General features: G+C 40.6%; 2 protein-coding genes across 3 annotated transcripts in view; one reads left to right on the top strand and one right to left on the bottom strand.

Moving 5' to 3' along the window:
* The window catches only part of atg3 (autophagy related 3), a gene marked incomplete in the record, with an annotated part of 729,311 nt that overhangs the window by 139,509 nt on the left and 563,080 nt on the right, over positions 1-26,722 (bottom strand).
* Positions 464-26,722, top strand: part of rbl1 (retinoblastoma-like 1 (p107)) — a 54,638-nt gene continuing 28,379 nt past the window's right edge. The window contains exons 1-9 of one of the 2 annotated variants that reach the window (XM_047158969.2): positions 464-793; positions 5,649-5,782; positions 6,153-6,353; positions 9,268-9,332; positions 10,825-10,953; positions 21,036-21,181; positions 21,261-21,325; positions 25,433-25,619; positions 26,481-26,647. In XM_047158969.2, coding sequence (XP_047014925.1) covers positions 632-793; positions 5,649-5,782; positions 6,153-6,353; positions 9,268-9,332; positions 10,825-10,953; positions 21,036-21,181; positions 21,261-21,325; positions 25,433-25,619; positions 26,481-26,647 — 1,256 coding nt within the window. In that variant the 5' untranslated portion in view covers positions 464-631. The remainder of the gene's footprint in view (positions 794-5,648; positions 5,783-6,152; positions 6,354-9,267; positions 9,333-10,824; positions 10,954-21,035; positions 21,182-21,260; positions 21,326-25,432; positions 25,620-26,480; positions 26,648-26,722) is intronic. The other variant, XM_017481085.3, reaches the window with a different exon arrangement.

Genomic DNA, 26,722 nt, shown 5'->3' with positions numbered 1-26,722 from the left:
ATGTCGTATGTAACTTTAGAGACGGTCCCTTAATTTCAACATATCCGCGAATATCGAACCTCCAACTTCACACCGACTTTATTCCAGTCAGATCCAATAAGGCTCCGCACCAGCCCTATAGGGGCGCTCGAGCCCTAACAAGACTGTTCCTTGGGCATATAAATGCCTCTGTATAAAATCTGGAAACATGAGTCTGGAAATTGCAGTAAATGTGGATCAGCAGAAACTGTTATAGAATTAAGAGAAAGGGGAATGGGAATTGTATCACTTCATAAACTGCTGAATAAGAATTTAGATCAGTATAAAATATATTATTTACATATTGAGATATCGAAAGAAAGCAGGACTATTTAAAAGGATTTGGAGTATTTTTCCCTTCTCATCAATACTCTACCCTCCAGCCCACTAGGTGGCGGGAGTGGTGTGTGTTGGTCTGCTAACCGCTATATAAACGCTATAAACAACACGAAGAAGAAGTTTTCCCGCCGTTCGGAATTACCGGAAGTGAGGCACAGAAACTGGAGCACAACAGATCTGTGCGCTTTTTTCGCGAGTAATAATAATAATAATAATTATTTTTTATTTGTTTTATTTTTTTTTATCTCTTCTGGACAATTTATTCGGCTTCAGAATGCGTGGGGATGAGACTGATTCTGACTCTGGCAGATCAGATGAAGGCGGTTCGATTCAGAGGAGCCTGGAAACGCTTTGTCAAGAATTAAATATGGACGAAGAGACGGCGGAGGAGTCGCTGAGGAACTTTACTTCTATCTGGAACACGTATACTCTGGAGGTGAGAGAGCCAACACGGGCAGCTTCGTGAGCTCATGCTGCTCTACCCCGCGTTTATTATGCGGTTATTAAATATTGTTCAACTATGTTATTGTGTGTACCGTTTCAACAATAATGAAGTTAATCAGGGTAAAGTTGTTTTATTGTGGTACTTCACTGCACGTTTTATAAGAAATAAATAAAACCACCACAATGACTAAAGGTGTGTTTTACTCTGGAGTGAACAGAGAACCGAGTACAATTGTGTGCATATGTCTGTCTATATATGTATATTCTATACGTGTGTGTGTGTGTGTGTGTGTGTGTGTGTGTGTTTATAGTGATTGGGTCAGTGAGCGATTATCTAAAAATAAGAAAGACATGGACAACTCTAAGATTCTACCAAGATTTTAGCCTTTTATTTTGCAGGACATCTGATGTAGTATTTCAGTATTCAGATCCATCATGGATTAAATTCAGTGGGGTGGAACACTCTACAAGTGTAATATCACACTTATACAAGTCTTACAGAAGAAGTGAACTAAAAAAAGGAAAGAATTAAAATGTAATCCATTTTTGACTTTTTGAGGTCCAACTGAATGCACTATGATAGTCTTTTGTCCAGCAACTAGATTAGAAATGCCCCTGGTTTCACTACTGATCCCTCCTGGGGCACAGGCCCCTCAAAAATTGAACAAAAGTACCTCAAAATTCCACTGTTGTTCCCTGCTGTCTGCTTCGCCTCACCTCACTGATCCCCTTCTCTCCCTCTGCCACCTCTCGGAATGAAACAGGTTCGTATATCCATCTGGATAAATAAAAATAAACTAAGTAGTGTGACGTCGATCACCGCTTGCAAACAGAACAGCTAGCACATAAAATCTTTAAAAAACCTAAAATCCACATGCATTTTCATGAGCGAACTAAAAAGCTCCCTACATGAACGAATTACATCACTTTCCCCAACAATGACTAAATCACATTTTGTGGCCGAAAGACAAATCAGAAGAGAGAAGGAAGTGTTTTTTTTTTTTTTTTTTTTGGCAGCTTGCAATCTAACATTATCAATCAAATCTTTGCCAAGTAAATTCGTTCTGGAAACCTGGATGTCCTCATGCATCGAAATACTAATTCACATGCTACTCTAACGCGTCGAAGGTATCGAGTTTTCATTATTTTTTATATCCATTTTATTTTTCTGTCTTCTAGTTTACAACGTATTTGTATATATTTTGTTTATATATGTTTATTATTATATGTTTATAATTTAAATATACATATATATAATAAATTATATACATTTTTTTTTTTTTTGCCAAAGTAAAAAAAATGTTAAAAAAAAAGATCTTATTTTTTAAAAAATCTAATTGCTGTAGTTCAGAGGTTCTCAACTGTTTTTAAGGTTTTGTCCGTATTGGAGGAGACCAGGTATAATGATTCTTATTCTATATAATATCTATCTATCTATAATCTGTTTTTGATAGATAGGTGGACTTTTTTTGTTGTACTTTTTAAATTACTTTTTATAACTTGTGGTTAAAAAAAATAATTTTATAACTTTTATAAAGCTAGGTGTGGAACATGGATGATATAAAAAGTTTCTGAACACTAGAACTACTTTGAACAAGAGAACTAGGCTGTAATATCATGGACTATTTTACATGTAAAACATGTTGCATTGCATTCGTCTTGTTTTCCAAAAACATTCGCATGCGAATGGCGTCAGTCACTCGCTGAACAGAGCAGACAGAGGGAGGTGTGAGTGCAGCGGGAATGCGAGACCTCGCGCTTACAGGACAGTACTGGTGACATTTGGAAAGTCGCTGGATTTGTTGATTAGGTTCGCTAAAGGGGTCTGAAAAATCGCTGAGTTGGCAACACTGGTCTGCACTGACGGCTAGATAAAAGCCAGGCTAAGCAAATATGCATAGGCTTGCCTACAATATAGGAAAACTCACTGCATGTTTTGAGGTTTTGTTTGGTTTTGAGTAGCATTATTGCTGTGGTTTTGTCGTGACACTGGGTAGTTTATTTCGGGGGGTTTTAAACAGATTTGGCAGCACCAATGCTGATGGACCATGATAAAAGTCGATGCATTGAAGACAGATGAAAATACCAAGTCTCCGTGTTTATCCTGATTGTCTGAGTGTCTTCTCAGCTGTCCACTTATAACTGCATCACTTAAGACAGGTGTTAATTGGAGTTTTGAGCAGTGCTGCTGTCTTCCATGCTGACGAGTGCATTGTACCCCTGGAAGAAACGGGTTCTCCTTGGGTCCTCGTTTGTTTTTACAGGTTTCTTTCTCAACGCAGTTTCTAAATGCAAACATGGCAGAGTTCAGTTCAGAATTCAATGAATGTTGGGTAGAGACTGCTGAGAGCTCTGACAGCATGTCTCGTATCCCCTCTCAGACTCTTGGCACAGAAAAGGATTGTTCACATTGAATCTCTTCACATACATTTTCCACCGTGAGGTGGAAGTGGAATTTCTTTAAAAGCAAGTAGCTTCTAAACCAGGGCTAGGCAAACTTTTTGACTCGCAGGCAACATAATGTTTTTTGAGAGGAAGTGGGGCTGAATACTATATTAAGCCTTTTTTTTAAATGGTGTTTTATTTATTTTTTTTTATTCCAAGTTAACACTCGATTACTGCTGTGTTATAGGAGCACATGGACATGCAGTTCTATCGCTATATCTAACTAATGTGTGTGTGTGTGTGTGTGTGTGTGTGTGTGTTTTATATGTATGTATGTGTATGTATATATTTCATTATGAAGCATCTGTATGAACCCTTATGTAAACAATATACCTGGTCTCTCTCTTCAGGGGTGTCATTTTTCACTCCTTCATGTCAAGGCAGCAGTGAATTAGATATTTCTGAGCCCATTCTAATTCTGACCGAATATACCCTAATACAGTCATGTGAAAAATTAAGTACACCCCATGGAAATTGTTGGCTCTTTTTTTTGACATATTTGGACAAGCAAGCATTTGATAATCTTTGAAACATTGCCTATTCAGTCACGGAATCTTCATGTAATGTCAAATAACTAGCTTCTGGCTAATGTAACTTAATTCAGTACATTAATATCTATGAAGGTTAGCTTGGTTAGGAATTTGATTAGTTGTATCATAACATTAGTTATATTCATTCTATCACTTGTGCGATGTTGCTATCACGTCCACAGAAATGATTCTCTAACGATAACTCCCTAACTTTTATTTATTCTTTGTTGAGACTTACCTTATTGCTGGTGTGCATCTTGATTATCCAAGCTGATGGTTGTAACTACCATCCTGAGGTGATGGTACTGAGAAATATCCAATCAGCTGTTTGGTTAGCTTTGCGATAAGCATCCGCCCCAGACCAATCACACACATGTTCGTCCAAACACTGATTGATTGTTACCCCAGTCCCAAGTTTAGTGAGACGTGTTGCAGCCATCAAATTCAAAATTACTTTGTTTCCTTAAAATGGTAAATTTCCTCGGTTTAAACATTTGTTTTCTGTGTTCTATTGTGAATAACCTATGGGTTTACGAGATTTGCAAATCATTGTGTTCTGTTTTTATTTACATTTTATACAGCGTCCCAACTTTTTGGGAATTGGTTGTATTTTGAAAGCAAAGTTGTAATGTCTATTGTCTGCTTACAGAGCTAAGGAAAACACCAGATGCTGATTGCTTGCACATTATATCCAGTAGCCCTGTACAGCTAGCTATCCCATGTGACATTACTGACATACAGGTGCTGCGCACCAGACGTGCCGGACATTTCTGTGAAAACTAGCATGCCCCAAGAGAGTAAATGTGATTTTTCTTTTCAATAAATTTCAATATTGTGGTATGACCATATACATCACTGATGAACTACTCCTGGCTAAATGATGGCAATACTTATGTGCGTTTATCATCTTGACGGTCAGTGAATGTATTGAACTGCTCAAACTGTTGATATTCAACATATTATCTATCTTACACCTCTGCTTGTTATGCCTCATGAGTGGGAGACATGGCTCCCAGTGTTTACAAAGACCTGGCAATCATGTAGAACATTTTTGTAAATACAGTTCCATTTTGTTAACAAGTGTTAATTCCCTCTATGTCTAGAGACCTTTGGGGGACACTGTATTTTCAATAGTAGTTAAAACCCAAGTTTCCAGCGGGTCTGATGGGTATTATATTCAACGTGAGGTTAAAATGTGACTGCATCAGTGATGTCTTTCAAGCATGTATGTGTTTTCTCATAAGAAAATGACAAATGAGCCATTTAAAATGATTATTACACTTCTGCACTGGTTCTGGATGCAGTAGTGTTGCACTCTAATGCTCCCCATCTTATCTGTTTTTCAGTCCACTCTTTGGGGGTGCTTTCTTTTTTGGGGGTGTTTAAACACATTGATCATGTTTCATCAATGTGCCAATTATGCATTTGCATATTTTTGGGGGGGTCTGTGTAAAATGCACCAGTTCCCCATATGACTGATGTTGATTTAAAAAAATATTTATTTTTATTTTTACATTTTTTTGCCAAACATCTAAACAGTCAGGAGGAAACACAAGCTAAGAAAGTGCCTAATCTTGGCTATTATTGGTTTGTTGATGTTTGTATGAGCTGGCCCAGTGAATAGAGTAAAGTCTGGGTCATAAAATAACTTGGCATAAATAGCATTGTCCACGTGACTGACGACAAGTGTTTTATACCATGAAACAAGTGACATCTCTGTAAAAACAGATCGTGGAGACATTGTCATACCTCTAGGCTGGATTCATGTGTCTCCAAGGAAGCATGTGTGGCTTAAGCAAAAGTACTAAATAAAAAAAAAAAGTGAATGTCCTAAACCTGCTGAGGTATTGTTTTTGTCTTTTACACACTCAGGGTGAGGTGGTGCACTGGTTGGCCTGCTCTCTGTATGCAGCCTGTAGAAAAACTTTGACTCCCACTATAGGTAGTGGCATGGTGGAAGGCAATTGTGTCTCTCTCACCAGAATACTACGTTCCTCCAAACTCAGGTAAAGAAACGTGTATTTAAAAGATCATTATCGGCCTGTCGTAGATTCAAGATAATCATTTCATGCATCATTTAATGCCTGACCAGCATTCAGTACTTGTTGCCTGATTATAGCAAGATTTTCATCTTTGATTTATGAGCATAACCTTTAGAGTCATGGCACAACAGAAATGGAGGGTAAATTAAAAAGGAAAATGTCCATCGTATCAGTGATGCATGAAAAACTTGAGTAGTAAGATAATTACTTTCTCTTAGTGTCCATTTTTGCTGTGAATATTTTAAGCAGTTCAGTGGCATTGTTTGGAAACCTGATGACTACGTGACATTGCATGTGTGTTTTCACATGTGCTTTCAATTGTTTTGAATTTCAGCCTGATCCAGTTCTTCAGCAAGATGAAGAAATGGGCAGACATGTCAAATCTCTCGCAGGATTTCCGTAACCGCATAAGCTGTCTCGAGAGGAATTTTGAAGTTTCGACTGTAATCTTTCGGAAATTCGAGCCAATATTTTTGGACATGTTCCAAAATCATCAAGGTGAACCTCCACGGCAGCCAAGAGGCAAGAAGCATAGGTGAGGTGAAATTTCATTATCATTCTCATCTGTCCTGAGCCTCACAGGCTGCATTCTAGTACTGTTTCATTTATGCTTTTGTTGACTTCCCCTCACCATTTCTCCTTGTTATCTCACAAACTGTTCCATTACTTTATAAGCTCAAGTGAAGTTTCTCAATTAGCAAAAAAGTTACGTAACTGTACACTTTAGTCTCGGTCTGCACAGTTAACTGTGTGATCTGATGCAGCTTTCTTTTCATTTTAATGAACCTGTGTGTAAATGTAGGAAGGAGCATTTCAATACTAATACTACAATAAATACTAATTAGCTACTTGCATCTGTGGTTATGTAGTCGTGTGGGTTTGTGTGTAATTAATAAGTAAGTAAATAAATAAATTTTATATATATATATATATATATATATTATATATATATATATATATATATATATATATATATATATATATATATATATATATATATATTATACACACACAGATTGTGGAAGACATGGTATTGATCAATCCTCTGTACATCCCTATTGGCAAACTTTGCACCCTGAATTTGGACATTTAATTTTCCTGCCCTTTTGTAGTTTAACTCTTCTGGGCTCGGCCCATTGTTGGAGACCCTCAGTCAGGCAGCCAGGTGCTCTCCTTGCAGCCTGTTACAAAGGTCTGATTTGACCTGAAAATGAAGATAACAACAATTAGCCAAATGAATGAAAATAAAAGGTGTGTTTGAAGCACACTGTTTATACTCTTCTTTTTTTTCATGTTTTTAATGACAAGCCAGATGTGTCACTCGACATAAGCAAGGAGATTGACAGCTAATGTCATTAGCTAACTTTAACGTCATCTAACTTGGCTAACCTAGATTAATGTTAATTATCAATAATAACTTCTACAGTAAAAGTAAAGGTATCTGTTTTCAGGCGGTGACACACCGCCTGCACCCGAGCCGTAGAGCAACTTTCTCTTCAGCCAGAGCCTCGCTGCTAGGAAAGACGGAGGGTGTCGCTGCCTCTGTCTTTCAGTTAGATTTCTAAATGGTCAGTTTTGGCAGTGTGAGTGTTGAATGCGATGTCTCTCCTCACAGCTTATCGGGCTGAGCTATTGGAGGAAATGGGTCATCAGCCAGACTCCAGATCTCCCAACCTATCTGGGAGGGGATATGCGTTATCGCAGATTTAAACCTGCGCACATCTCGTGGAGCAGTTCAAAGCTGCGGCCAGAGTATGGACTCGGCAGTTGTGGGGGAGGGGTCAGGACTCTCCGAGAAGGAGAAGGTGGAGTCCCCATTGACCAAAGGCCATGTTAGGTGCAACGTGTCGGCAGTGTGTTATCAATGTGATCTGTGGAAGAAGGAGGGGAGGCGTTCAAAGTGCATCTCCCCAGAAAACAGTCGGCTCGGCCTTATCATCCAAGCCGGCCAAATTTCAGGCCCTCTGGGAAAGGATCTCGGCCTTCTTGCCCTCCTCCGTCACAGCAGTTGGGAAACACGGCCCTGCAGCCGAAGCCCAGTTTTGTGAGACCGAAGCAGTCTTTCACAGCCACGGCTGCGACCTACCGGCCAACAAACCCTCAGGGTACCAAGAACAGGTGGGTGACCCAAGACGTCACCTGGGCAACAGGAATGGTTCAGAGACAGCACTCAGGGTCCCTCCCTCTCAACCCTTCAGAGGGACACCCCTCTCCCTCCCGCGAGGTAAAGGAGAAGGGTGGAAAGTCTGTACATAGTTCATGCGGACGGTCCAGTGTCTAGCATGCACAGGAGAATGGCCCATCCTCCTTGCTCGTGAAAAGAGTGATAAGAAGACTCCTGGCAGAAGAAAGTCGTCAAGGCTTTTGTTCCTGGCATTTTGTGATTCCCAAAGGGTGAAGCTGGGTAGGGGGGATTGCCGTCTCATTCTGGATTAACAGGTTATCAACATATACCTCAGGAAGTACAGGTACAGAACACTGCCTCACTCCATGCGTCAAGGAGACTGGTTTACATCAGTGGATCTCCAGGACGCGTATTTAGACATAGATATCTTTACTGCTCACAGGGAATAGCTCAGATTCGCATATCAGGGTATGGCCTACGAGTACGTGAAAATTCCCTTCAGCCTTTTGCTAGCTCCGAGGATATTCAGCATTGTGTGGAAGGAGCTCTAACCCCGTTAAGGAATGTGGGGATCAGAGTCTTATTCTATCTGGACGACCTGCTCATCTGTGCGCTGCGTCAGCAGCAAGTAGAGAGATACGAACAGGCTGGTATCACATTGGGTGAAACTGAGTTTCAACATAAACCAAATGAACAGCTGTCTGATTCCTTCACAGGAAATAGTTTACCTGGGTTTCAGGTTAAACCCAGTAGTTTTTTGTGCATTTTTATCAGAGGAGCACATCGAACATTCCATAGTTGCATCGCCGACTTTCAATGAGGGAAATCAGGCTCGGTCCAAATGGGTCTTCAGCTACTAGACTTGATGGCCTTAACAGAGGGCAGTAGTTCCCCTAGGACGACTGAGAATGAGGGAATTTCAGCACCGGGCATTCGCCCCAAGAGCTGTCTCGGCCACAGAGTGCTAGTCTCGCCAGAATGCACGAGTGCTCTGACATTGGAGGGCCCCGTCTTTTCTCAGAACAGGATGTCCAATGCATCCTATTTTGGTGAGGAAAGTGGTGATGACAGATGCATCTCTCACAGTGTTTGAGGGCAGAACAGTGAGAGGAGTTTTGACTCCTGCGCTGAGGAAGAAGCACAAAAACTGGCTGGAGCTACTAACGGTGTTTTTAGCTTTAAAACATTTTGTAGACTTTCTCAAAAATCGGTCCTGATGGACAATACAACGGTTTTTTCAAAATCATTTATTGCCCTATTATCTGAGTGGGACTTTTTAATTCAAGAAAATGATTTAAAACTTTTTTTTTTGTCCTTCTTTTAGGCGTCATCTCTGCCACACCAGTGATGTTTTCAAGTTCTGTTGGACGCTGTTTGTGTACACCAAAGGTTAGCACTAGCTTAAATTGACTCACCAGTACAGTGTGTGTGCATGCGGTTGCTTACACACCTCTTTTAAGGTCTGTAAGCACTCTCCTTTAAATGCAGACTAATTAGCATTTTTAGACTTGGGGCCCTTTTTACACTAGTGCGTTTCCGTTTCATAACTCATAACTTTTGCTATGGTTACGCCTGTCATCTGCAATACTCCGGGTCGAAAACGGAGACTTTTGGAAATGCCGAAGACCCTGTTTTATTTTATAATCTCCCAGCTCACGTTTCAGTGTAAACAGACCAAAACGAAGACTTATGAAAACGAAGGCATGGCTGCCCACATTCGCCCCCTGATTGTTTCTTCTATGACTTATTTATTTGCTACGTAATAAAAAGTGTGGTGATTTAATCATTTTTGCCACGGGGTGTAACAGAATACTCCCCCTCAAAGTTGTCGATGTTACTTGAAACATATAGTTTAAAGCCCTTCTCCATCTTACTGGATGATGTGACAGCTGATGGCCTCGAAGTGAGATTAACAGAATTTACTTATCTGGGGAAGTTTTTGTAAGCAGCGAGTGTAAAAAGTCATCATCTCAGTTATTTTGACAGCGCTAGGTAAAGATCAGTGGCTTCCGGCGCTAAATGCGCTCCCTGAGGAAAAAATGTGAAGGTGTCCGTGCATAGAGTACATTTGAGAGTACATCTAAATGTATTTCACCATTTTTATTATTATTTCAATATCAGTAAATGTCTTCCTTAAATATAACTAAAACCTTGCTATCCAAGTGTCCTTTTCTCTCACCGTGAATAGGGTGTTTCGATCAAGTTGTTCTTTTGTAATCTTTTTTGTTATTTTTTTTTTTTTTACACCCACATTAGATTGGTTGCTGTTAAATATCCTTAGGCAGATTAATTTGGATTTTTGTGGAACCAAGTGCAGCTGCACCAAAAGAGGTCATGAGAAAAATAAACCGAGTGATGCAAAGAAATAACAGTCATGTCAAGTGATGACACAGCGTGAAACACCCCCTGGATTTTGTGTGCATTGCGCTGATATCAGCACATGTGAAATGCAGTCGAGAGTGTGAGCGATATGAATTGCGTTATCCTATCTTTTTTTTTTCCCCTAAAATGCCTTTGGAGGAGAAATTAAAAGTAAGTAGACTAAGCACACATTGTCTACTTAAAATACAAATTGCACAAAGGACGGACAATGGAGCCATACATTTTTATAATTTTTTTATGAAAGGTTGTCAGCTTTTCTGTTTACCATAATTACAGGATGAACCCAGTGTTTGAAACACATAAATTGAATTTTAATAAACAATAAATAAAATTAGAAAGCATGAATGCATCAAGCGTGTGTCATAAAGTATATGTTCAGAATACAGTAAAAAAGAAATTTAAAAACCTGTTTACATTTTTTTTTTTTTTTAATGCAAACTTGTTTAGTATTCCTGTTGTTAGTTTATTTAAGCCATTGTTTTGATGTCCTGATCTACAGGCAATTTCCATATGATTGGAGATGATCTGGTCAACTCATATCATCTCCTGTTGTGCTGTCTGGACCTGGTCTATGGTAATGCTTTACTCTGTGCCAACAAGAAAGACCTCATCAATCCATATTTCAAAGGTGATCCTCACAGGCACACAGTTGTATATCACCAATGAAAAAGCTCTCTTACCAGCTGAAACTGAGCTAGCTGAATTCACTTAATGTGAGCAGAGACCGACAGAAGCCAAGGCATTTGATTTATAGTTCAATTATTAATAATAAAACCTTTTTTCTGTTTTTTTTTTCTTTTCGTTCCAAAAATGCAGGGCTGTATGTTACCTTTCAGAACTAGTAGCATTGATGCTATAACAGATGTGTTATTTTTTCACATGACTTTTCATATGCACATATAAGTACAACCCATGGAAATTGTTGCCGCTTTTTTTATGCATATTTAGACAAGCAAATATTTGATCATCTTTGAAACAGTGCCTATTAATAAAGTTGATGCACTCTACCAAATGACAGACATTTTGTAGTAATTTTCACAATTTAAATGAACAAAAACCAGATCAGACACAAAAAGCACACCCCTACATTTATCACCAGGGGTCCCCAACCGCCGGGCCGCGGACCGGTACGGGGTCCGTGGGTCATTTGGTACCGGGCCTCACAGAAAGATTAAATAACTTGCATTATTTCCGTTTTATTTATTATCTGAGTCTGAACGATGTTTTATTTTGAAAAATGACCGGATTCTCTCTGTTACATCCGTCTATGACTCACTCTTGACGCATGTCAAGACGCTTGTCAGTCACGTGATACGTTACCGCTAAAAATAAACCCACAAGCTAGCAAAATGAGTAAAAAACAAACGTCTCTGGAAAGTTTCTTTGCGAAGGGGAAAAGGCCCAGTGAGGAGACAGAAGAAGAGCCTACGACTTCCAAGAAAAAGAAAGCTGGATTTAAAAGACAATAATAGGAGTCCTACTTGAAATATGGTTTTATTGCGACAGGTGATTTCCACGCACCAAGCCCGCTCTGCATAATATATGGCAACCGGCTCTCTAATGAGGCAATGAAGCCTTCAAAACTTCTTCGCCACTTGGAGACCAAGCACCCTGTATTAAAAGACAAGCCTTTTGAGTATTTTGAAAGAAAAGTGTGAACAAGAAGGACAGAAGCAATTACTGAGGGCCACCACATCAACAAATGTGAGTGCACTGAAAGCATCATACTTGGTGGCTAACCGTATTGCTAAGGCTAAGAAGCCATTCACTATTGGTGAAGAATTGATCCTTCCCGCCTCTAAAGACATTTGCAGTGAACTTCTAGACGCTGTGGTTAAAAAGATAGCAAGGGTGCCTCTTTCGGCTAGCATCGTCACTCGGCACATTGAGGAAATAGTAGAGGATGCTGAAACACAATTGTTGGAGAGGATTAATACATCACCGTGGTACGCAATCCAGGTTGACGAGTCTACAGATATTGACAACAAGGCAATACTACTGGTTTATGTGCGATATCTTTATCAAGAGGATGTGCATGAGGATATGTTATGTGCACTATCATTGCCAACCAAAACCACAGCCGCAGAACTATTCAAGTCGCTGGATGATTATATTTCAGGAAAACTGAAATGGTCCTTTTGTGTTGGCATATGCACAGACGGAGCCGCTGCCATGACTGGACGGCTGTCTAGTTTAACTGCTCGGATTAAAGAGGTTGCACCTGAATGTGAGTCTACGCATTGTGTCATTCACAGGGAAATGCTGGCTAGCCGAAAAATACCACCGGAACTTAAGTGTATTGAATGATGTCGTTAAAGTTATTAGCAACATCAAAGCACACGCCCTTAACTCGCGCCTGGTCGAGCAGCTTTGTGAGGAGATGGACGCGGAGCACGGACGCCTTCTCTTATACACAGAAATAAGATGGTTATCCCGAGGGAGATCGCTGACCAGAGTGTTTGAATTACGAGAGCCGCTGCAGAAATTTCTCTCCGAAAAAAGTCACCGCTGGTAGCACGTTTCAGTGATGAGGAATGGGTCGCAAACCTTGCTTACTTGTGTGACATTGAACCTACTCAATGAACTCAACCTGTCACTTCAGAGGAAAATAACAACTGTCTTCAAGTTGGCAGATAAAGTAGCTGCATTTAAAGCCAAACTGGATTTGTGGGAATGGTGGGTGAATAGTATATTTGACGTGTTTCCAACATTAGCGGGGATTTTGGAAGAGACTGATCCCGAGCCTTCATTCTCCCAGCTGGTGCACGATCACCTGTCTTTGCTTTTAAAAGAGCTCGAGCGCTACTTCCCAACCACAAAAGACCCACGAACTGCCACGGATTGCGACCCATTTGTCAACAAAAAAGGTGAATCCAGCATGTCTGTGCAAGAAGATCAGCTGCTGGAGATCGCAAATGACTGCGGCCTTAAAAGTATGTTCGAGACAGCAACTCTGCCGGTGTTCTGGATTAAAGTCATGATAGAATACCCTGAGATCGCCACAACAGCACTGAAAACCCTGTTGCCATTTCCGACATCCTATGTGTGTGAAGCGGGCTTTTCTGCAGTGACCACAACCAAAACAAAATTACGGAGTAGACTGGACATAAGCAACACACTCTGGGGGTCATTGTCTCCCATTAGCCCTAGATGGGACCATCTCGTTACAGAGAAACAGGCTCAGGGTTCCCACTGGTTCAGCGTTATGGTGAGTTGTATTTTTCATGCACTTTATATTTGTTTTTGTGGTGTATCTTATTTTGAAGGCATGTTAAAACGTTACCCATATCAACCAGGGAGCGTTAGGGGGCAGAGAGGATGTTACTCATGTTATCACGCCTGCAACATGTTACGAGGATGCTGCTAATAAAGTTGCGACTTCACATTGGATTCACGTTTATTATTATATTTAAAAAAACACCCCAGTTTTAATGCCAGTCGTATCATTTTATTTTGTTGTATTTATCCGGCACACCTTAAAGGCCGGTGCGTGAAAATATTGTCTGATATTAAACCGGTCCGTGGAGCAAAAAAGGTTGTGGACCACTGTTTATCACGGCATCAAATCTATAAAATTTTAATCTTGTTTAAGAACCTGCTTAGCGAGTGTAGGTAGAAACTGTCTTATACCCTACTCATATCTAGTGTCTGGTGTTCCTTTTGATATTGAGGTGTGTGTGTGTGTCATCATGCCAAGATCTAAAGAGTTCTGTAAGGCCTTCAGAAAAAAAGGTTGTGGATGCCTATGAGTCTGGCAAGGGATTTAAAAAGATCTCCAAATTATTTGCACTACATCATTCCACTGTAACGAAAATGATCTACAAATGACGCAGATTTCAAACGACTGCCAATTTGTCCAGGACTGGCCAACTCAGCAAATTCAGCCAAAGAGCAGACCATCTGATGCAAAAAAGTCTCTAAGAACCCCAAAAGTTCATCACATGATCTGTTATAAGTCTTGCAACTGTTGTTGTCAAGTGCATTCTACAATCAGAAAGGGATACAATCACAAATTTGACCTGCATGGTAGGCCTGCCAGGAAAAGCCTTTGCCGTCTAAAAAGAACATTAGAGCAAGACTGCAGTTTGCCAATGAGCTTCTAGGCAAAGACCAGGCCTTTTTGGAATAATGCGCTCTGGACAGACAAATCAAAGATAGAGTTGTTTGGCCACAGTAACAGCAGACATGTTTGGCAGTGAGCAAAGACTGTTTTTCAGGAGAAGCACCTCATACCAACTGTGAAGCACAGTGGTGGAAATGCTATGGTGTGGGGTTGCTTTGCTGCCTCAGGGACTGGACAGCTTACATTCACTGATTTCAATTATGAATTCTGCATCATATCAAAGAGTGCTTGCAGATAACAAGAGACCATCTGTTCGAAAGTTGAAGTTGAACCGAAAGTGGACCTTTCATCAGGATAATGGTACTAGGCGCAATAGCATCCACCAAGGACTGTCTCAAAAAGAAGAAATGTAGGGTTATGGAATGGCCTAGTCAAAGCCCGGATTTGAATCCTGTTGAAATGTTGTGGGGGGTTTGAAGCGGGCAGAACATGCAAGAAAACGCTCTAACATCTTGCAACTGAAAGAATATTGCATGGAAGACTGATCAAAAATTCCAGCAAGGGACTTCCGGCTGAGCGATAGAATGGAGTAAGACACAACTTTCGGGGCTCCTGCAACGACCGTAATATGTTATAGGCACTTTTTTTTTTGTGGAGTGTTTTTGATGCAAGTCGTGTCCAACACCTTAATATTAACTTTTGATGTCCAAAATGTCAGCAAAAGCCAAAGGCGGGAACATTTCGTCTGCTCCGCTTCAGTGGCCTGCTCCACATGCTGCATCCTCGACTCGTAGTGATCCCTCCTCCCCCTGCGAAAGTGTTGTTATGCCCGCTAACCCCCCCCTCCAAGGAGGAGCTTCTCGCTTCACACCGACACGAAATGGCGGCCACTGTCAAAACCGAGCTCCAGGCGGCCTTGGGCGAAAACTTGGCCTCTATTAAGGAAGAGCTACAGACGGAAAAGGTGGAATTAACAGACAATATTATGGTTATCCTGCTGTGATGACATCGCTACGCTACAGGCTAAAGTGGAGTGCCTTTCTGCCGACCTGGGGAGGGTGGAAAATAAGTGCGAGGATCTCGAGGCTAGTTCACGGCGCAACAATCTGAGAATCGTAGGTGTCCCTGAAGACTCGGCCAGCGCGTCCACACCGGCAGCTGTTTCCACTCTGCTTAAAGAGGCTTTTAAGCTGGACAAAGAGCCACTTCTGGACCGTACTCATCGCACTCTGCAGCCGAAGCCCAAACCCGGCGAGTGCCCCCGTCCTATAATCGCTCGACTCCATTGTCATGCGGACTGTGTGGACATCCTTTGATGGGCCAGAGCCCAACAATGGATGAAGGTTGGTGACATGGTTATCTCTATCTTTCCCGATCATACCGCTCAAGATAGCCCGTGCTCGTGTTGCCTTCAATGACTGCTGCCGCCAGCTCCATGAGAATACCGGGAATACTGCTTGGTCTGCTTTATCCGGCACGTCTCCGCGTTACACAGGACGGCACCGAGAGGGAGTTTAAATCCGCAGAGGACTCCAGAGCCTTCATTAAGACACTGATCAAATAAGAACACTGATAACATGTCTGATTATCCGTCTCCAGAAGTGAAATGGACGACTATTGAATCTACAACACATGATGGTGCAGTGACTGTTTATGTGCCTTGCTCTTTATCATTGTTTAGTTTGCAGGAGCCCAACCTTGGTTGACTACTACCATTGGGTCAACAGCTGTTGGCTTTTCTCTTAGGGATTTGACTCCTTGTGGAGTTTGCACTGGGTTCTCCATCGTTTGGGGGATGGTGACGATGTAAGGGCAATGGTGAGGGGGGTGGGGCTGTTCACTGTGTTTCTTTTGGAGTGTGTGAGTGTTGTCTCTTTTATTTTTATTTTTTATTATTTTTCTTTTTCTTTTTTTTTCTTTTTACTTTTTATTTTATTTTTGTTTTTATTTTGTTTTGTTTCATTCTCTTCCTGCCGTAAGCACTTGATGGATGTCCACTAACAGTGGAAATTCTGGCTCACGTGAACTTTGTGAGCTGGAACATTAAAGGTATGGGGAGCCCTATAAAGAGATCTAGGGTATTTGCTCATCTGAAACGGCTCAATGCGGACATAGTGTTTCTACAAGAAACTCATATGCGCACCACAGACCAGGTTCGGCTTAAATGTCCATGGATTTCTGAGGTGTTTCACTCTAATTTCAACTCTAAGGCCAGGGGAGTTGCCATTTTAATTGGTAAGTCAATTCACTTTTCATCTTCCAAAGTAATATCAGATGAAAATGGCAGATACGTAATAATTTCAGGTAAATTATTGCATGTCCCTGTATTATTAGTTAATATTTACGCCCCAAATTTTGATGATCCACACTTTATGAATAAGCTTCTTGAGCGCCTCCCTTCATTACATAATACTCCCCTTATATTTGGAGGAGATATGAATTGCGTTGTTGATCCTAAGTTGGACCACTCTACTCCCAAGAGCATGACCCCCTCACTAATGTCAAGTACACTTTCTGATTTCATGTCCAAGAATGGTTGCATTGATCCTTGGAGATTCCATAATCCCAGTATCAAGGAATATTCTTTCTTTTCGCAGGTGCATTAGTCCTTCTCTAGAATTGATTATTTTTTCATCGACGCCAAACTTATCTCCAAAGTGACGATGGTTAAATATCATCCTATTGTGATTTCTGACCATGCCCCGCTTTGGATATTCAGCTTTCCCCGCCAACCTCAATATTCAATACCGTGGAGGTTTAATACTCTGCTTCTGTCAGACAACAAATTTAATACATTTATTGCAGCTTTACTTGACGATTTTCTTGAAATCAATCAGAATGAGGTTGAGCCTATTTCCTGTTCCCTGCTGTGGGAGTCACTAAAAGTATACTTGCAGGGCCAAATAATTTCCTACTCCGCACATTTAAACAAAACGCGTACGGCCAAACTTCAAGAGCTATCGAGTAAAATTGACGATATAGATAGACAATTGGTCACTGGACCCTCTTCTGCTTTACTTAAAGATCGGGTTGACTTACAGACTGAATTTGACCTTATTACAACTGCTGATGCAGAGCGCCTTCTACTACGCTCACGTTCCGTATATTATGAACATGGTGATAAGCTGAGCCGACTCTTGGCCCACCAATTGCGACGTCAGGCAACTTCGTGCATAATCCCTCAAATAAAAGATTCATCTGGCATACTCCATACCGACCCTAATACCATTAACTCAGTCTTCTGCTCATTCTCTGTATAAGTCTGAATTTCCATCTGGGACTTCTGAAATGAATGCTTTTTTTAAGCAGTCTCAATTTCCCTACCATTAACCCAGATGTTGCTAAAGATCTTGATTCAACCTAGCCATAAATAGCATGCAAAACAATAAAGCTCCTGGCCCTGATGGATTCCCAGTAGAATTTTTCAAAAGATTTAAATCTAAACTGTCCCCTTTATTGCTCTCTGTATATAAGGAATCCCTGCAGGATGGCTCTCTTCCTCTACTTTGTGACAAGCCTCTATAAATCTGCTTTTAAAAAAAGACAAAGACCCAAATCTCTGCAGCTCTCACAGACCCCTCTCTTTGATGAATGTGGATGAAAGAAAGAACAAACTGGATTTATAAAGGGGCGTCAGTTATTTTACAATGTCTGCACCCTTTTAAACATTATCTACTCCAAACCCTCCGCTACAACCCCCGAAGTGGTAATCTCAGTCGATGCTGACAAAGCATTCGACAGGGTTGAATGGGATTACCTGCTTACAGTATTACATAAATTTGGATTGGGTGATACATTTATTTCTTGGATACGCCTTCTGTACACATGCCCACAAGCTAGTATCTCCAACAATGGTATTCAATCAACTTATTTTACTTTATCCTGTGGCATTCGACAGGACTGTCCCTTGTCTCCTTTACTTTTTGCCTTGGCTATAGAGCCCTTGTCAGTTTATCTGAGGTCCTCCCCCTCTTTCACTGGGATATCACGTTTGGGAATGGAATTTAAACTATCTCTTTATGCGGATGATTTACTAATGTATGTTTCCAACCCAAGTCACACTTTATGTGGAATTCTCTCCTTTCTCCAGAGATTCGGTTCATTTACAGGTTATAAAGTTAACATTTCCAAGAGTGAGTGCTACCCGGTTAATACTTTGGCATTACAGCTAAATCAATCTGATATCCCCTTCAGACTTAGCCCCGCTGGCTTTAAGTATTTAGGAATTAATATAACCAGAACTCTGACTTCACTTCTCCCCGTTGATGTCTAAAATCAAAACTGACCTTCAGCGATGGAGGTCTTTACCTCTGTCGCTTATAGGAAGGATTAACACATTAAAAATGAATATCCTGCCTAAGTTCCTCTTTTTATTCCAAAGTCTCCCTCTATTCTTATCAAAGTGTTTTTTTTAAAGACTATTGATCAGGACATTTCTAGCTTTTTATGGTGTGGAAAGACACCCAGAATAAGTAAGTCAATGCTTCAGAGATGTAAGCTCAATGCTGGCCTGTCTCTCCCAAATTTCCAGCTGTATTACTGGGCATCACATATTCATAAAATCTTATTTTGGTTGAGACCAGCGCATTCCCCATGGTGTACGTTAGAGGTACATTCATGTGGCTCGTCCTCTCCAATGGCTCTGCTTACCTCATCTATTCCCACCAACTTCTCTGGCTTTACATATAACCCAGTGGTTAGCTCAACTCTAAAAATCTGGTACCAGTTCAGGAACAATTTTAAATTTGTTTCCGCGTCTTTCTTAGCTCCGTTACTGAAAAAATCACTCATTCCAACCTGCATCATCTGACCCCACATTTGCTATCTGGTATGACAAAGGTCTCAAAACCTTCAAAGATCTCTATAGGGGCAGGGCTTTTCGTAGCTTTGCAGATCTGTCGAGTGAATTTCAGCTTCCACCGTCCCATTTTTTTCACTATTTCCAAGTTAGACACTGCACAAAATCACCGTTTCTTTTTCCTCCTCACCCCCAAATCAACTATGGGATGATTTTCTCTCTTCTGACCCTCTTGGGAAATCTCTTATTTCAAAAATTTATAATAAACTTTTATCCTACGACAGCTCACCTATCACTAAAATCAAGGTTGCTTGGGAGGACGAATTGGGGTTGACCTTACATGAAGCCTGGTGGGAATTTGTCCTTAACAAGATCCACTCAAGTTCATCTTGTGCTCGTCTCTCTTTTGATACAGTTCAAGGTATTGCACAGTATTCATTTCTCCAAAACACGTCTGTCACAGATTTATCCCACTGTCATTGACAGCTGTGATAAATGTCATGCCTCTCCCTGCAACCTAACTCAGATGTTCTACTCCTGCCCATTGTTATTCTCCTTCTGGCAGAAGTATTTCGATAGCATCTCAAAAGTACTGTCCATTACTGTTAAACCCTCTCTCCATATTGCCATATTTTGGTATCTGGAGGATTATGACAGGTACAACTCGAACCAATTAGATCTCTTGGCGTTCACTTCCTTGTTGGCAATACGGTGCCTTCTTTTCCATTGGAAATTCACAAAGCCTCCCTCCAGCACTCAGTGGCTCAGGGATGTAATGTCTTTTCTAAAATCGGAAAAGATTAGGGACTCTCTGGGTGCCAACTCTTAAGTTTTGCAGGAAGTGGCAGCTTTCTTAACCTTCTTCAAATCGCTGCCATTTTTGCCTTCTGATTGAAGGCAATCAGGACCCCCCCCCCCCCCCCCCCATTTATTTAAATTTTATTTAGTTTATTCATTTATTTGAATTTTTATTTAGTATTGTATTATTATTATTATTATTATTATTATTATTATTATTATTATTATTATTATTTTCTTTTTGTTTTTATTGGGTATGTATGAATGTGTGTTCTAATCTGTACAAAAAACAAGTTTGGCCCCCGATTTGTTGATTCACTGAGATATACAAAATAATCTCTAACTTTTTTCTACTTTTATAAATGTGGTTCTCGGTATACTGAAGTTTTTGTTTTTTTCCAATGTGCCATGTCTTTTCAATAATTTGTTTTTATTTATTTATTTATTTTTTTTAATCCAGCAAGCCTGGTGGACAATTATACAAAAACAAAAACACCTACAAGAAGTTATTTCTGCTGAAAAGGCACAATACTGGCTTCTGAGGCCAATGGTGTACTTACTTTGTCCACAGAAGAACATCACACAAAAAAAAGCTCATTTTCCTTGTGGTTTTATTCAATTTTATCAACTTTATTAATAGACACTGTGTCAAAGAGGAGCAAATGTTTGCTTGTCCAGATATGTCAAAAAAGCCAACAGTTTCCATGGGGTGCACTTTTTTCTTTTCTTTTTTTGTTCTTCCTCGCTCCACATGACTGTAAGCACTGATCTAATTTGGTAATATTTCTTCCTGGACTGCTACAAGATAATTTCTCACCATCCAGCACCATGAGCAAAAATTCAGCTTTCAAGCCACACAGAAAAACTTAATTTTACTGTTAATGTTGGTATTATTATGTTGTATATTATGGCAGAGAAGAGAGCTAGGAGAAAACAATGTTTTGCCTGTTTTCTCTTTTGAGTTCTCTTGCTTTGTATATTACAGAAAGTTTGTGTTGATGGCAACATTGTGTCTAATTCCCATCTGATGATGCATATCTGCTCTTTCCAGGCTTGCCAACAGATGGCGGGAGCGCGGAGGAGGCTCAGTCCGTGCTTGAGCATTTGTGCAACCTGCACGATGGTCTAGTCGTTGAGGCGAAAGGGATAAAGGAGCACTACTTTAAACCTTACATCAGACGTCTATTTGAGAAAAAAGTGAGGGGAAACTTATGTGCATTATTATGTTAAGTCACAAAGTCAACATTTTAGATATGATGAATCATGTTTTCATTAGATTCTTAAAGGAGACAAGGACACGCTTACTGAGTTGCTGGATTCTCCAAACTTCCAAGACAATAAGTAAGAGTTGTTGTTTTTTTTCCCCTTTATAAAAGTTAACACTTTACAATATGGGTACATTAATGTGTTACTTCATATACATATGTTTAAACATGACTAAGCAATTAAGTTAAATTAATCTTAATAATAACAAATGGTAATGACATCATTTTTATATTAAGCCATTTAAGTATGTGAATGAACAATTGGAGCACTAAGAACTAAGAGTTGCTTAGAAATAGTCTGTAATTCTTATTTACAAATTATGTTCATGTTAAGTGAACGTATTAATTATCAAATAACCTATCAAATTTAACAATATGGCTAGTTACGTATTTAAATGGTTCTATGAACCCTCATGACTACCGGGGCAATGTGAAACACTTGGATACTTCCTTGTATGTAGGCATGTTGAAACCTTCTGTCAAAACCACAAAGTAATATATGACATAATATTTGTAATAAATATCTCTATCATTCAGGGAAATTTTATTTGTGTGTGTGATTTTTATGGCCAGTATTTTGTGCTTTATCTGGCAGAAAACTACTGGAACTGGCGAAATTGCAAACAATCACACAATTTTTTTGTTTGCACGTCTTTCACAGTGATGTTTGTTGCTAAATGAGAACGTTTAGCTGTACTCATGTTTGATGCACGTGAATCGAAGAGCGCTTTAGCTGAATGCATGTTTTGATGACTTCACATGACTCATCTTGGCCCAAATCTGCGTGTATTTGCTTGCTTTTGCGTTAATTTCTGCAATCGCAAAATCCTGGACAGAATGATTTTATACAGCGCGTGTAGCAATAGAGATTGTCGCGAAGCAGTTTTCCAGATGTAGGTTTACATTTAGATCCCACATAGGCAACCCGATGATCACGTAAAAGACAACCTGAGACTATGAGGAAGAACCAGATTCAAAAAGTCCACTTATAAGTCATTACTCTTCCTCCAATGACTATACAGTCTGGTCCATAAGTATTAGGACAGTGGCACAATTTTCGTAATTTTGCCTCTCTGTAACCATGCCACAGTATCTACCAAAAGTAGTCCAAGGACAACCGATGAACTGGTGACAGGGTCATGTGCGCCAAAGGCTCATTGATGCACATGGGGAGTGATTTCTAGCCTGTCTAGTCCGATCCCACAGAGGAGCTGCTGTAGCACAGATTGCTGAAAATGTTAATGTTGGCTATGATAAAAAAGATGTCAGAACACACAGTGCATTACAGCTTGCTGTGTATTTGGCTGCGTAGCTGTAGACTGGTCAGAGTGCCCATGCTGACCCCTGTCCACTGCTGAAAGCGCCTACGATGGGAACATGAGCATCAGTACTGGAGCAGTCTGATTGAATCACATTTTCTTATACATCATGTGATAGGCCGAGTGTGTGTGCTTTGCTTACCCTGGGGATTCACTGTGAATGCACTATGGGGAGAAGGCAAGCTGGCAGAGGAAGTGTGATGCTCCTCAGGTGCAAGATACCACAGCACACCTTCAGAGGTCTTGTGGAGTCCATGCGTTGATGTGTCAGAGCTGTTTTGCTGGCCCAAGAAGGGAGCCAAACAATATTTTTTTATTTTTGTGTGTGTGTGTGTGTGTGTGTGTGTGTGTATATATATATATATATATATATATATATATATATATATATATATATATATATATATATATATATATATATATATATATAACACACACAATGGAAATGCAACTTAACTAAACTCTAGCAATACAGAGTGGAAGGGCTTGGCAGGACATCATACACTGACTGATTCAGAAACTTGAGTCTAGCTGGTTCTGACTTCCAAAGCTCTACCCAGGTGGTCTTGTGGGCAGTTGTATGGTCCCAATTAGTCCAAGCTCTCTGCTTGCACATAGCCACTGTCCTACTATAACGTTTCTCTTCCACCTCTGCACGGATATCTCCCTCAGCTGATGTCTCACTCTACCCCAGGCTTTATCGTAGCAAAGTCTTCTGTAGCTGCCAAGCTCGGCTCGTCTGGCTGACGCAAAGCCTTTCAGGATACAGAGTCTCAGCCTCTCTTCTCTCTGCCTGTTCAACTGCCTCCTGTGCCTGCCACTTCCTCCCAGTTCTAACTGTAATGCCTGCAGAGGAGACTCTTGTGTCAGTTGAGTCTCTGTGAAGTAGCACCTCTCTGGCTCTGGTGACCTTAAATTCCTCTGTCAGGCCGGTGAAAGGAAGCTGCGACTTGTTGGTGTGCCCATAAAGGGCAGTGCTGCTTAGGCTCTTTGGTAGGCCCAGCCACCTACAAAGGAACTGGCTGACGTTTTGCTTGAAGATGGTCATTGGAACCTCATATATCAGTAGTGGCCAGAGAAGTCTTGGCAGGATACCATGCTGATAAATCCATGCCTTGAACGTCCATGGAAGTCCTGACATGTCCATTGCTGATAGCCATTCTTTCAGCTCTGTACAAGTTGACTGGACCACTGCAGTGTCTCAGTATGCAGTTGAAGATCTTCCCCAGGTTCTTCACAGGCTTCTCAGACACTGATGAAATTTGAACTACTCCTAAAGAGAAGTGGTACTTGTCAGACATTCTTCCCTTCTTCAGAACCTCAGTCCTGGGTTTGGCTGGCTTGAAACTCATTTGTGCACATGCAAAGAGCCTTTTCAGCCCTTGGAGGAACCATAGGAGGGTGGTGGCTTCCAGAACTGGACAGGGGGCCCCCACATTCTACTTCTGCGGACTTGACGAGCATGTTCATTGCCAAGGCAAACAAGGACACTGGTATTGTACAACCAATGATGATGCCTTTCTCTAAGCAATGCCATGCAGATGTTGCTGTCCCAGAGGTGAATCTCAAACTGAAACTATTGTTGTAGTCCAGTATTTGGGCATTAATACTTTCTGGAACATGGTATCTTAGTGCTGTCACCACAAGTTTATGTGGAATTGATCCATAGGCATTGGCAAGGTCTAGCCAAACAACTGCCAGGTCTCCTCTCTTCTCCCTTGCCTCACAGTTCAACTGGGTAACCACCCTGTGTGGTCTATACAGCCTGGCACCCCTGGGACTCCTCCCTTCTGTACTGCGGTGTCAATGTAGGAATTCCTCAGGAGGTGCACTGTTGGGCGGTTAGCAAGGATCTTGATTGAGACTGCATTCCACACTGAGCAGGGAGATGGAGCGTGATGTCACTTGCGTTCTCCAACTTTTGTGTCCATACACTTTCCGCATGTCTCCACTGCTTGGCTACCTTCCCCCTCTGCCATTCTACCCTAATGAGTCTCCACAGTCTCTCCAGGAGTCTCGAGCAATGCTTATACACTTTGTATGGCACTTCACTTGGCACTGGCGCTGATTTAGTCTGTGCTGCTCTGATTGTATTCCTGACTTCTACCAGGGTGGGCTCCTTGATTTTAATTGACGCCTACTTTGAAGCACAGGTCAGCTGTAGCCCTGACTCTGGTCACAAGCTGCTAAATAGTTCGCTACACATAGTATAATGTTGGCCATAGATACTTACAGGAGAGAAGGAGGAAGGGAAAGATGGTTATATGACTGATTTCTTGAAGATTCCATGTAATAGGTGATCGTGACTGTAATATGTTGCTCTGTGTATTACTGCGTAATTTCACTCTGACTCTGTGACATGGAGCTAATATCTAATGTGTTCATTCACTCATTCTATGTTAGAATTCTATGTTAAAGTTCCTTATAATGCCCAGAAATGCCCACCCTACCTCCAGTTTCTGAACCGATCCTTTTTAAATCATTATCTGTCTTCATGTGAGAGCAATTCAGTTAGGCCCAATCCTAATTTGCTTCATATTCACCATTTACACATACAATGTTATGGTATAACATACTTATGTTGTAGTAAATATGTGGTACAATATTTCCCCAATAAAGCTCCATTTAACTGTCGCTGGCTTGGATGATGCTTGTGGATTCACATAATTTAATGCCATATAAAGTCTTGCTTAGAAATACATAATTTTGCTGTAGTGTCATTACCATTTTTAGTTACTAACATAATAATTGCTTAAATGTTTACTAATTACAGTATGAAAATTTGTAAAGGTTATCTCTGACATTTATTTATACATTTAGCCATAAAGAATAAAACAAACATGTATTTATGTGTGACTGTCTAGCAAAGCCTTAAATCGTGAATATGAAGAATATGTCCTGACTGTGGGTGATTTTGATGAGCGGGTTTTTTTGGGTGCTGACGCTGATGAGGAGATTGGCACACCAAATAAAATGACCCCTAAGCCTCCATCTAGTCAGTTATCAACACAAATGCAGGTCGAGAACAACCTTCAGCAGCACTTTGAGAAGGTATGAACTACACCTAAAACACTGTTCATTTGATTAATCAATCCATTAACCTTTAACTATTTGCCAGTTGAAAAGACTTGATCAGAAAATTGTCTAGTGTCGCATAGGCTTGTGTGATATTGATTTTTCCCTGCTTGCAGTTTTCCTTTTTAAATATGATAAACGATTTAATCATCCAGAACCACTAGCTAAAAAAAAAAAACCCAGGAAAAACTAGAAGTATTTCTGCTTTTCAGCATTTAGAAGAGAGTTGGTGAGGGTTTCATAATATCCGCTGTGCATTCCTGAGCTGTAACAATCGTGAAAACTGCGCTGGGTGGTAAATTAAGTGATTCTGTAGTAATGCACAGTATATGGTGAAAATGTTTCAATAAATCCTTTCACAAATCTGTTGTCTAATGTCCACATAGTCCAGTAATACTCATAACAGTGCAGTTAAGTTAAATTGAGGAGCTCTTGTGTAAAATCTGTAAAGGTTGGCAGGTCTGATAATATAATTGGCATAAATGGTAGTGGTTATAGTGGCAGTGTGATATAAAATTGTTGTATCGCACAAGCCTAGTGTCACATAACTCGGTTGAACTCTGTTTATCAAAGCTTTGATGGGAAGAATTACATGTAATGCATCTACAATGTGTCATCACATTTTTAAATTCATTTTGGATTTTTATTTTCTAATGGGAAGTACTTTTAGAGCTATTTAATAATCTCTTAAATTTTAATGTGTATTATGTTGATTAGTGAACATGGAGTGCAATCTTTCTGCATTGTTTCTACAAAATGTAGGTTTTGGGCATTGACAAGCCAAAAGCTGAACTATAAGCAGGCTGTGCTCATGGCTGTGTTAATTCCTCTGCACAGATGCGTTCGCTGGCCCCTTCCACTCCACTTACAGGGCGTAGGTACCTGAAGGAGAAGGAGGTACTGATCACACCTGTCTCTTCAGCTACTCAAAGTGTGAGTCGCCTGCAGAGCATGGTGGCTGGCCTCTGCAATGCCCCTACTGATACCCTGCTCCAGATCTTCAAGTTAGTGGCATTTCATTACAGCTTTGTAACAGTGGCTCATTATATTAGATTTAGCACTGGTGCCAGGGTGGGCAT

The sequence above is a fragment of the Ictalurus punctatus genome, chromosome 12 (assembly GCF_001660625.3).
Source record: "Ictalurus punctatus breed USDA103 chromosome 12, Coco_2.0, whole genome shotgun sequence".
Taxonomy (NCBI): domain Eukaryota; kingdom Metazoa; phylum Chordata; class Actinopteri; order Siluriformes; family Ictaluridae; genus Ictalurus; species Ictalurus punctatus.
This window is presented reverse-complemented; position numbering and strand designations above follow the sequence as displayed.